Source organism: Vombatus ursinus, unplaced genomic scaffold (genome assembly GCF_900497805.2).
Source record: "Vombatus ursinus unplaced genomic scaffold, bare-nosed wombat genome assembly UNPS02014858.1, whole genome shotgun sequence".
Classification (NCBI taxonomy): domain Eukaryota; kingdom Metazoa; phylum Chordata; class Mammalia; order Diprotodontia; family Vombatidae; genus Vombatus; species Vombatus ursinus.
Window position 1 is genome coordinate 1019491 of NW_020954636.1, and position 11596 is coordinate 1031086.

The 11596-nt window shown below is 49.1% G+C and overlaps 1 protein-coding gene across 2 annotated transcripts; it reads left to right on the forward strand.

Moving 5' to 3' along the window:
* The first annotated feature begins 1475 nt into the window (after window positions 1-1475).
* On the forward strand, window positions 1476-11522 carry ZYX (zyxin). 2 transcript variants are annotated; one of them, XM_027841315.1, is made up of 11 exons: window positions 1480-1726; window positions 2146-2251; window positions 2436-2656; window positions 3151-3335; window positions 3602-3694; window positions 3856-4329; window positions 8051-8171; window positions 8381-8550; window positions 8743-8921; window positions 10219-10339; window positions 10900-11522. In XM_027841315.1, the coding sequence occupies exons 3-11, from the start codon at window positions 2449-2451 to the stop codon at window positions 11002-11004; spliced, it is 1656 nt and encodes a 551-aa protein (XP_027697116.1). In that variant the 5' UTR covers window positions 1480-1726; window positions 2146-2251; window positions 2436-2448; the 3' UTR covers window positions 11005-11522. The 2 variants fall into 2 exon arrangements, with proteins under 2 accessions (XP_027697118.1, XP_027697116.1); XM_027841317.1 differs by lacking the exon at window positions 3602-3694 and having other exon boundaries at window positions 1476-1726.
* The last annotated feature ends 74 nt before the right edge of the window (window positions 11523-11596 follow it).

An 11596-nucleotide genomic window follows, 5' to 3' on the forward strand; every position in this document is an offset into this window, starting at 1 on the left:
CCAAGCAAGACTAGTGGGGAGTATTCCTGGTTGGAGCAGCTTAATGACATCTCCAGAAGACGTCAACAGCCCTTCAATAGGTATCAAAGGTGAGAGTTGCCCATCCCTGTGTGTACCCTGGGAACAAGTGTTTTCTACAGATGTGCCCCTCCATGCATGTTTCCTAGTTATAGTTCACCTTTTCCACTGATGGCGTGATTTTGTAGAAGAGTGTTGTTCAGTTTTCCGGGGGAATTATTCTATTCTATTTTTCTTATGAGGCTAATTCATTAAATGCCTTTGCATTGATCTACTGGTGTCTGCTCACTAACTAGTAAAAATTAACAAATTAGTAGGGGCTAATGAAATATGATTTGAGTGGATGTGAACGTGCTAGTACCTTGAACTCGGGATAGCTTATAAGGAAGACCCAACTGTGAGTGGGGTACCGGGGTGCTACATTAGTATTATATAATTCTTGTACATGGCATAGGCTCAGTAGTTTATAAGCAACTTGAAGTCAGTGTATGTGTTGGTTTTCATCTTTGAAATTCAATGTCTAACGTTGTATACAGTAAATACTTAATAAATACACTGGGTAAATTGACTCATTGCATTGATGTGGTAGGTAGTAGAAATGGAAAATAAGGGAAAATATAAAAGACTTAGAAGGAGCTTAGACCGTGAAATGCTTGAACCAAGAAAGTCTTTTTGCTTGTACTGTAGTTGCATCCCTATTATTTAGCACAGAACTTGGCACATGGTAAGGGCTGAATAAGTGCCAATTGACTTGATTTGATACCCTTCAAAAGAAGAAACTACAGCATTTGGTGATAAGGGATAACGACTACAGATGCTTACAGGACTGGAAGTACCCATCCACCACTTACATACATTAGGTGTATGACCCTAGACAAGGCATTTACTATCTTTATGGCCTGAAGACTCTTCCTCTTTAAGAAGAGGGGGTTGAACTAGATCTAAGGTCCCTTCCATTTATAATTCTTTTATTCTAGGACGCTAGTTCCGTTTACTTTTTTGGGGGGGGAGATGCACCCAAACTGAATGTGTGTGTGTGTGTGTGTGTGTGTGTGTGTGTGTGTAAAACACACACCTTCGACCTCTCTATATTCTTCCCCCAAACTTACAATAACTGAAAGGCCACACCCACCTCCACTCTACTTCAGTTCTGGGCCAGCCCAGTGCATGCCTCCAGCAATTCTGAGTCTTAAATTCACTAGCCCAGAGGGGCTTTTGGGGTGGAGCCCAGGCTACTCCCTAGCGGCTAGAGGGAAGCTACGGTTTGACCTATTTTGAACTCGTGGCTCAGAGCTAGAAACCTCTCCTGGACCCCTAGGGAAATTGGGTCGGGTGATTTAACAGTCCTTCCTCATTTCACTCTCCCCGCCAATCCCTCCACTGAAGTATGTGAATTTGTGTCAATGCGTGTACGTGTTGGTGGCGGGCGTGGGGAGAGGGTGGGAAGAGGTCTGTTAATGCTTGGAAGCAAGTCTATGTCCCATCTCCCTGTAGTCTAGTCCTAGAGCAGGAGGTGGGCGGGAATTCTTGGAGAGTTGGATGGAAGAGGACACCAAGGGGGCCAAGGGACAAGGCTGGGGAAGCTAAAAGAACAGTTGGTAGGAACAGCTGGTTTGGACTTGAAGACCAAGTCGGGAGCAAAGGCTGGATCTGCTCTTCCCGCCCCCAACCCGACTTTGGCCCGCACAAACCCGAACGTGGGTGGGAGGTGAGTATGGGGGTGGGATTGGGGGGAACTGGGGCTGTGAGTCAGATCTCTGGCAGCTGTGTGTCTGGGAAGGAGGAGGGGGCCGCTCGGGGGGGGTGGAGTGGTGTTGGGAAGGTCAGGAAATGACATCAGCTGAGCGTGTTTTGGGAGGGCTGGTCCGTTTCTGACTCTGTAGCCCGCGGGGAGGTTTGTAAGGGGGGGGGGAGGACCTTACTCTGCTTTCCCCGGTCCTGGGCGTGCTCTGGGCCCCTTCCTGGGGGAGTTTCCTGCCCTTCCATCCCCACCCCCAGCCCAGCCACCCCGACTCCCCAGTTCTCCCCGCCTCCTCCTCCGAGCTATCCCCGCCCCCTCTCTGGGCCGCTCCTTGTATGGTCTCCCTGCCTCTCTCTCTCTCTCCCCGCCCCCCTCTCCCCCCCCAGCTAGAAGCAGCTCGGGACATAGCGACGCACGGAGTCACAGCTGGACTGGACACTGCACTGAGGACTATTCATTCGGACTGGCCGAGTAGACGGGCAGAGCTCCGCGGTGAGAAAGGGGTGGGGAGCAGGCAGGCAGCGGCCGAAAATGTAAGGTGGGGGTGGGGGTGGGGGCAGCGGGCCCTTCCCTGTCCCGGGGCTGGGGGTTCGGACCGTGCGGGGTGAGCCATCCATTCATCCATCCATCGATCCTTACCTCCTTGGTCGCCGTGTAACTGTGGCCCTCCCTCCAGCCCCGGCCTCCGCATGGCGGCCCCCCGCCCCCCACCCGTGATCTCCGTCTCCGTCTCGGCGCCCGCCTTCTATGCCCCTCAGAAGAAGTTTGCCCCGGTCGTGGCCCCCAAACCCAAAGTGAACCCTTTCCGGGCGGGGGCTACGGAGAACGCTCCAGGGCCCGGGGCCCAGAGGGCGCAGATGGGCAAGGTGGGAGAGGTTCCTCTCCCACCCCCGGAAGGTAAGGATTTTGTGGGGGATGTCTGGAAGCCAAGGGGGACAAGGGTTCGAGGAGCTTGTTTGGGTAGTGGTGGGGAGGGGGAGAGGGTATTGGGCCAAGCGTAGCCGCACAGTCCTGAGCAGATGTTCTTCTTACCTCATCTTGGAGCCCGTGGCCCTGAGCCAGGACTCCTGGGTCCATTTCAAATTCTTGGCCTGGGGGAGGGTGTGAGGGAGAATGTGTGTGGGGAATGACTCTTTTTGAGTTTACTTTTAAACTGCAGGAGAGAGTGAGCTCCCCTTCTCAGCAGGACTTCCTGACATAAAACACACCTTCTTAATGTAAAGAGAGCTCTTTACAGTATACTGGTATACCCCCGACTTCAGAGGCCTGTACAGGATGCCAAGTTAACCTTGGGTCTTACCTCATTCCTTACAGACCCTCCTAGGAGTTTGGGCTATAGTAAAAGAACTTGAGGAGGGCCTTGCTAATGGACCTCTTTCCCCTATCTCTAGATTTCCCCCTGCCACCACCTCCATTGTTACCTGGGGATGATGGAGAGGCTTCTCTAGGAGGGCCCTTCCCACCACCCCCTCCCCCATTTGAGGAACCATTTCCCCCTGCTCCAGAAGAAGAGACATTTCCTTCTCCACCTCCTCTGGAAGAAGTGGGGGTTGAAGCTTCAGCATCAACCCATCAGGTGAGTGAAGGGAAAGGAGTGCTGGGCTGAAATTGATACTCCATAAAAGGGCTGAAGAGCTAGAAGAAGGCCTGCTGTTTCTGCTTGGCTTTCTCCAGTTATGGGCAGGGAAATATTCGGTGGGGGGGAGGGAACTGTGTATGAAACTTCCATGTAGGCCTATAGGCTGTATGGGGCTAGGATATCCTTGGGGAAGGAGAGTCCTTAAACTCAGTGTGGGGTATATAAAGAAGTCTGGCTGAGTCCTCAAACTCTTTCCTCTTCAGCCCAGAGGAAAGGTGAGCAGCATTGACCTGGAGATGGACTCTTTGTCTTCCCTGTTGGATGACATGGCCCGGAATGATCCCTTCAAGCCTAGGGTGAGGGATGGGGTAGGAAGAGTGGGGGAGGTCAGGAATGTGGGGGGGGCTGTGTCTTTGTAGATATACAAAGTGAACCTACGTGGGGGGTGTGTGTTCGTGCTGTGATATACAATACCTTCCTCTAACCCAGTTTTCCCCCCAACTCCCCTGCCCTGTAGGTTTCATCTGGATCTGTGCCTCCCCCAGCTGCCCCCCAATTCCCTCCCAAGCCAAGTGTCCCATCTGCGGCCTCCAGCACAGCACCTCTTCCTCCTTGGTTGGCTCCTACTGGCCCTCCTCCGTCCCACCCTGTATCAGTGTCTAAGACCTTAACCACACAGCCTCGAGGTCCCCCGGCTCCAGCTCCAGCTCTGCCTTCAGCCCCAGCTGCAGCTCCATCTGTAGTTCCACCCCCAGCCCCAGCCCCCACCCTCAAGTTTAATGCTGTGGCCCCCAAATTCACTCCTGTGACCCCTAAGTTTAGCCCTCCAGCACCTGGGGGTCCCCCTCACAAGAAGGGGGGTCCTTCACCCTCCACTGGTACAGGATCCCCTCAACAGCCTCAGCCTCCCAGCTTCACCTATGCTCAACAGAGAGAGAAGCCCCGTGTTCAGGAGAAACAACGTCCAGTGCCCCCTCCTGCCCAGGACCAGGTGAGGGGGAACTAGATGGCTCTGAAAAGTAGGAGCAAGCGGAGGGGCTAAGTATAAAGTCTAGGCTTTCTGGAACCCAAAGTTGGAATAAGAGTGGGGGAAATTCCTCTGCTTGGAGTAGTGGGGCAACTAAAGGGAAGAAGGGAAACAGCACCCCTAGAGGAGGGACCTGGAAGGGTCTAGATGTTTGGGTGGGGCAGGGCTGAGAGTGGGTAAGTAAAAGCACTAAATTTCGAGAAGGGCTGAATGATTCCTATTTTAGTGGGTCTGTTCTGGACATCAGCCTCCAAACTAAGTTACTTTACTCTGGGCCTAGACTCAAGACTCCATCCCTAGGTCAACATTTAGATACTTTATCACTTAGTCCTTTTTGAGTTCTTCCCCTTTAACAATGGGAGGATAAGGGAGCCTAATCAACTGACTTTCTCTTATCCGCTGTCCACATTGTTTCCTGAATGGTTATTACTCACTTTGTGGAGGTTGGCCTGGGCCTTGGGAGCTTTCTAGCAATAGCATCATTAGTAGTATTATCAGCATTTATTATGTACCTACTGTGGTAACATGCCACATGTGCTAGAGATTGTTAATAAATATGACATAGGCTATCTTTGAGAGGCTTACCATCTAATTGGAGAGAACAGGATATATACATAAAAATACTTTGTTTATACTTCATTCTGTTATATGGCAAATAGTATGGAAAATAGATCCAGAATGGAGACAGATTCCCCAGGTCTGAGGCATTTGGGGAAGACTTCATGAAAGCGGTAGAACTAGAGCTGGGCCTTGAAAGAAGGACTTAAGTGGAAAGGAAAGTGAGGGCATCCTGGGCTCTAGGGAATGGAAATATAGGGAAGAGTGAATAGTGATAGGAAAAAGTATGGTGGTAGGAATGTGTGTGAAATGTTGTAGGAACAGGTTGGGTTTGTGTCTAGCTAGGTTGGAGAGTTATTAGCCTTGGGGAATAGTGGGAGAAAAGTTTGGAACAGTTGGCAGGGGACTGATGAGATGTTTGACCTTTCCAGTATTTTCCTACAGGCAGTGGGAAGGCTTTTGTTATGTGCAAAAGAATATTCTAGGAAGATTGATCTGGAAGACATTTATAGGATAGACTGGGGGGGAGAGACTTGTTAGGAGACTGTTGTGCTAGTCCAGGATTGAGTTACCTAGAGGTGGCAATGGGAAAAAAAGGGGAGGATGGAGGTGAGACATGAGAATTGACAGGTTCTGGTGACTGGATATGGGAGGAGTAGGAGGGATGACTTCAAGTCTTTCAACTTAGGTGACTGGGAGAACAAAGGCATTGTTGACAAAAGTGAGTAACTAGAAGAAAGATCTGGTTTTGGGAGAAGTGTGAGAATTCTGTTAAAGTTACACATGAGGAGGATGTCTATGTGGAGTTGTCCACTTGGAGGTTAAAAATGAGATTTAAGTAGAATGAGAACAGTCTGAGGGCACATTGAAGGAGGGAAGGAGGAAGTGCAACCAGTAAAGGACACTGTCATGGCTCAGGGGGTAGGAGGAGAAGAGACAATACAGCAATGACATGGAATCTGGAAGGGAGAACTTCAAGAAATATGGGCTTGTCCACAGTGTTGGTCAAGGACAATGAAATCCGAGGGAAGGCCAGGAGATTTGGTCAATAGAAGGTTATCTGGGATCTTTGAAGGCCGTTTCAGTAGAGTGGTGGGGGCAAATGAGAATTGAAGAAATGATCAGGTGGAGGGAGAACTGGAAGCAGTGAATTTGACTAAAGAGAAAATGCCTTGGGGTAGTCAGGTTGGAGGAAGGTATTTGTCTATGTGTGCGTGTGTGTATTTAAAGCGGGGAAAACTTGTGAAGATATTACTAGGTAAAAAGATAGTGGAAATAGTAGAGATAGTGAAAGGGAGACAATTGGAAAAAACTGCTGAATGTGTGGCCAGAGGATCTGACTTCAAATCTAAGCTCTGCTACTTATGCCTACGTGACCTTGGACAAGTATCTTAACCCTTCTGGGTCACAAATTCCTCATTTCTAAAATGGGGGGCAGGGTTGGTCGTGACATAATGAGGAGGCAGTAGTGGATGGTTTTAAGACCAAACATGGATGCCTGGGCCGTGGGAAAGAGGTGTACTTTTTCCTTTGAGACAGGCAGGAAGGAGGAGAGGATGCATGAAGACTTTTTTGAAATTAGTATTAAAAATAGTGTGGCTTCAGAGATGTTTGGAGATAGAGGTGAATATGAGGGAACTTGAACTGTTTTCATAAAGTAGGGGATGAAGTCATCTGTTGGGAGTAAGGGGTGGTGGTGGAATGGAATGGCATGGGGGCTCGAAGAGTGGAGAGAGGTTTGAAACAGCTGCCGTGGGGAATGCAATAGAGAGGGAGCGAGAGTAGAATAACAACTGCTGAGCAGCAGTTGAGTCCAATTGAAGTCAGAGTCCATGAATTTGTAGCAAAGTCAGCATCTTTTCTCCAGTAGTGTCCAGCAGATGGTAATAGGATCTAGGATGCTGGTGTGGTCTGGGCTATTTCACCTTGTCCCAAGTGTGCTGGGGCTTTCCTGGTGGATAGTTTTTCTAGGGGAGGGCTAAACTGGCTTATATCCACAATTGTCTATCTATACCACCTCCTCCCTAACCCCCCTCCCCTGCCCCTCAGTGCTTTGGGCCCAGTTTCTGGGCTCCAGAATTCCTCATTCCAACATTGGGCCCTGAGATCCCCAGTGTGAGAATTCAGAAGTGGGATGGTTAAGGGGCTCCACAGGCAGCATCTTGGGTTTAACCTGATCTTCCTGCCCTATGTTATATTTCTATGCTGGCAGGGCTGCTCAGCAGCAGTTGGGACGGGTAGGTGTGCTTCTGGTGTGTATGTTCTTTGGAGATGGGGGCTATGCATGTGCTGTAGGGGTATATGTATTTATGTATTCTGTGAGGCTTCTGTGTTTGGGTTGTAAATTTTGTTTTTTCAGTCCTGGGAGTCATTAAGCATCTTCCCTCGTTATTACCCTGGTCATTAGGTGTTACCAAAGTTGGCTGAACCTATGAGAGTTTCCACTTAAGTATTTTTAAAAAATCATCTAAAAGTATAGATTTTGTACTGATTTCCATGCACTTGGTTTTAAAATTGTCATAGATGGTCTGTCTCAGTGGAGAATTTTGCTTATTTCTGCCCTCTTCCATGAGGTGTAATGGAAAGAGCCCTGGCCTGGGCACTAGAAGATCCAGGTTCAGCCCCAGCTGTGCCACTGTGTGACTCTGGGCAAACTGGTATATCTCTGGGCCTCAGTTTCCTTACCTGTAAAAAATGTCACAGTTATACTAAATGACTTCTTAGGTTCCTTCCACTACTAGAACACTATAACCTCTGGCCCTGGTGTATCTGTGGCGTGTATGTCCAGTGCTATAGTGATCTGAGCAATGTGTGTGGCCTGTATCTGCACAGTCCTATTCCTCACTTGTCTGTGATACTTTGCATATGGGAGATTTGGGTAAAAGGGATTAAAATGTGTCTAGGGGCTACATAAGGTCTGGAGTAAATATGGGTGACCGTAATTTGTTTTCCTTCCTCTGGGTAGATGTGGAGTGGGGGTGGTGTGGGGAGTTAGGGGCTTTAGTAAATAGGACAAAGCGTCTTGGCAGTGGGTGGAGGGGCAGATGGTGAGACAGCTGGGGAAGACTAAAATGAAAGCCACGCTAAAAGAATTTGCAGAGAAAAACCAAGGCTGTTGGGGTTCTAGGTGCGCCCTCCTGGGGCCCCAGGACCTCTGACTCTCCGGGAGGTAGAAGAGCTGGAAGAGTTGACACAGCAGCTAATGAGGGACATGGAGCAGCCGTCCAACAACAAGCTCCCCACCAGTGGTGAGACTTGAGTTCCCCTCCCCAGCCCACTCCCAGTGAGGTCCTCAACAGGAAGGGGATCCAGGTCATCACCATTCCACTCTGTTCCCTCCCTCCTTATCTCTAGCTAGCCTTTCTCCTGATTGTTGTGACTGGTACCTTTTGGCTCCTCTCCCACGTCCTTCCTGCCATTTCCATTGTCCCAGTATTCCCCTCCTTCTTCCTCCCAGAGTATTGTGGTCGGTGCAACCAGGCCCTGGTACGTTCCCAGCCTGCAGTCCGGGCACTTGGGCGTCTGTTCCATGTCACATGTTTCACATGCCACCAGTGTGAGCGGCAGCTGCAGGGGCAGCAGTTCTATAGCCTTGAAGGGGCACCTTACTGTGAGCAGTGCTACGAGGTGAGGAAGCCATATGGGAAACCTAGGAAAGAGCTTGGGGGCAGGGGGGGACAGGAGAAGGGTGGTTGTATCCTGTCACTGGGGAGGAGGGTTTCAGACCCTTGGGAAGGGAACCTCCTTGTTCAAATCAAATATTATGCATAGAGTAGAGCACCTGGCAATTAATAAATGCTCATTGCCTTCTTTCCCCAGAACACCCTGGAGAAATGTAGCACATGTGGAGAGCCTATCACTGAGCGGATGCTGAGAGCCACAGGCCGGGCCTTCCATCCCCAATGCTTTACCTGTGTGGTCTGTGCCTGCCCACTTGAAGGGACCTCCTTCATCGTGGACCAAGCCAACCGGCCCCACTGTGTCCCTGACTATCACCGGTGAGCCATGACTCATGGATCTTGCAGTAACTAGGCCTGCCTGACCTTGGTGAATTTTACAAGCAATTCTTTATTTTCACAGCTAGAATGGGCCAGTTAACCTGCCTTTGTTATGCCAACTCTTCGTGACCCCATTTAGGGTTTTCTTGGCAAAGATAGTAGAGTGGTTTGCCATTTCCTTCTCCAGCTCATTTTACAGATGTGGAAACTGAGACAAACAAGGTTAAGTGACTTGTCCAGGGTCACACAGCTAATCTGAGGTCTGATTTGTACTCAGGAAGATGAGTGTATCTAACTTCAGGCCGGACACCCTATCCACTGCACTGTCTAGCTGCCCCATATTTTACAGTGCATCTGAGTATATTGGCTTGCTTCTTTTGCTGTTTCATTAACCCTTCTATTTCTGAATCTTCTTTGGGAGCCATGTATTATACTCCTTTCACATGGATATGGAACTTTTTTTTTTTTCATGCAAGACTTATGTTCCAAGAGCTCCTTTTTAGAGCAGTTGATTGGGACTCAGGTGCATTTTTCTGCAGAAACAATGAATTATATATCTAGTGCTTACATTCCCAGGCCAGTCCACAAAAGCCTCTTTCACTCACGTACTTCTCCTTTGTAATATCATTCCAAGGAAATGACCTTGAGTTTCAATTTGGGACTAGAAATGTTTCTCCTTTCTGCAGCCAGGGTACTGGGCACTAGTGCAGCACCTAGCTCAGCCTAGGGTTGGAGGGGTACAGTTGGAGAGACAATAACTAGGCAGGAATTAAAAGTGAGACTCCTGCCTGGCTGGGGAGGACTTTGTGAGAGGGAAGCAACAAGGGCCTAACTCTCATGTCTAAGTCTACTGTAATAACTATAGCTAACATTTATATAGCACTTACTATGTGCTAGGCATAGTGCTGTAAATATTATTTCATTTGGTCTTTGCAACAGCCCTGGGAGGTAGGTGCTATTGTGACCCCCATTTTACAGGTGAAGAAACTGAGGAAGAGGTTAAGTAACTTGCCCAGGGCCTCAGAGCTAGTCTCTGAGGCTGGATTTGAACTTGGCTCTTCTGACGCCAGGGTGCTTTATGCGCTGTGCCACATAGCATCATACAAAAGGGAGACTTTGCTTCCTGGATCACCTTGCTTTGTATTGCCTCAGTTGAGCTCCCAGCTTTTCTGCTCTTCTGAGCTCCAGATAACATGCCCTCAAACAGAATCTCCCTATCCTTCCTCTCTGTCCCTCCATCCCATCCAAATCCCAATGACACTGACCCCGTATTTCTTCCTCTCTTTACCCTCCACAGGCAGTATGCCCCACGCTGCTCTGTTTGTGCCGAACCCATCATGCCTGAACCCGGCCGAGATGAGACGGTTCGAGTGGTAGCTCTTGACAAAAACTTCCATATGAAATGCTACAAGTGTGAGGTCAGAACAATCACAAGTTGTCCCTATCCACCCATGCCAAGTTGCCATGTCTTGGGTTGGGTGCTGAGGGAATGACATTACAATTAGAAACCAAAGGTGGTTTTAAAAAAATACCAGAATGTTCAGAGGTTGTCCAAGGAAGAGAGAAACTGGGGCATAGGTCATTCTGTCTTCCCCTCAAGATCTTTCTCAGAGTAGAGTGAAGTGGGTGGCCTTGAATTCATGACCCAGAAAAGATTCAGGAGAATAAATTGGACAGGTGAGGCTTTCTAAGAGATGATCCTAGGGCAAGGTGGGGCAGGATGCAAAGAAGGGTTTTTTTCCCTTCTCAGAGGAATAAACCCTTGTATGCCAACCCTACAGAAGGGAGGGGCTTGAAGCAGAGAAGAGGAAGTAAAAGGGTGGTGAGAAGTGGGGGGAGGAGAAAGGAGGAGGAATGACTAAACGCTGACCTAGTTTTAGAACTAGAGCCAGCAGTGTATGGAGGGATAGGGAACTATGTACTCTGGGAAGAGATCATGCATTGCACTTTACCAGCTTGTCCCACCCCCTTCCAACAGGACTGTGGGAAACCCCTGTCAATTGAGGCTGATGAGAATGGTTGTTTTCCTCTGGATGGACATGTATTGTGTCGTCACTGCCACACAACTCGGGCCCAGACATGAGAGTGAACTCATTTTCTTGAATCTTGAAGAACCAGGATCTCCTCCAGATCAGAGAACTACTTGCCTTCAGATCAAGTCTTCTTCACTCAATCCATCCTCATTCCCCACCCTGAGCCACAAGAAAATTTAGTCTTAATGCTAGTCCGTCTTAAGTTCTAGGGGGGCAGAGAGATGACGGAGAGCAGCAGAACCTGATGAGACCAATCCCTTCATTTTCAATATTCCTTTTCCCACCTAGTACAAGGACCACCTATCTCTCGTCTTCCAGGCTTTACAGCATCCTCTTGTACCCTCTTCTTTATCCCTTTCCTCTTTGGGGAGCTTGACAGCTTGAGCAGCATTATTGCTCTTGCTCCTACACTGAAGCTGTGGGCTGGCTCACTCCCAGCAACCTTTGTACTCTCTTTATTTTGGGGGCTTAAGGAGAGGCTGGACTGTTAGCACCTTCTTTGGACCACACATTGTGGGACTCTGGCCACAATTACAAATAAAGTATTCACTCCCACAGTCCCCTAGAATTCAGTGTCTGATCTATTCTATAAAGACTAGGGTAGGGGGCAGCAGGCCCCAGTAGCATGATAAAGGGGTAGAT

Bases quoted from the DNA above. Each gene is read 5' to 3' on its own strand.
- ZYX (XM_027841315.1), top strand. From the start codon at position 2,449: ATGGCGGCCCCCCGCCCCCCACCCGTGATCTCCGTCTCCGTCTCGGCG. The intron at 3,336-3,601 runs GTGAGTGAAGGG...TTTCCTCTTCAG, and splicing joins CTTCAGCATCAACCCATCAG to CCCAGAGGAAAGGTGAGCAG. The intron at 8,922-10,218 runs GTGAGCCATGAC...TACCCTCCACAG, and splicing joins TGTGTCCCTGACTATCACCG to GCAGTATGCCCCACGCTGCT.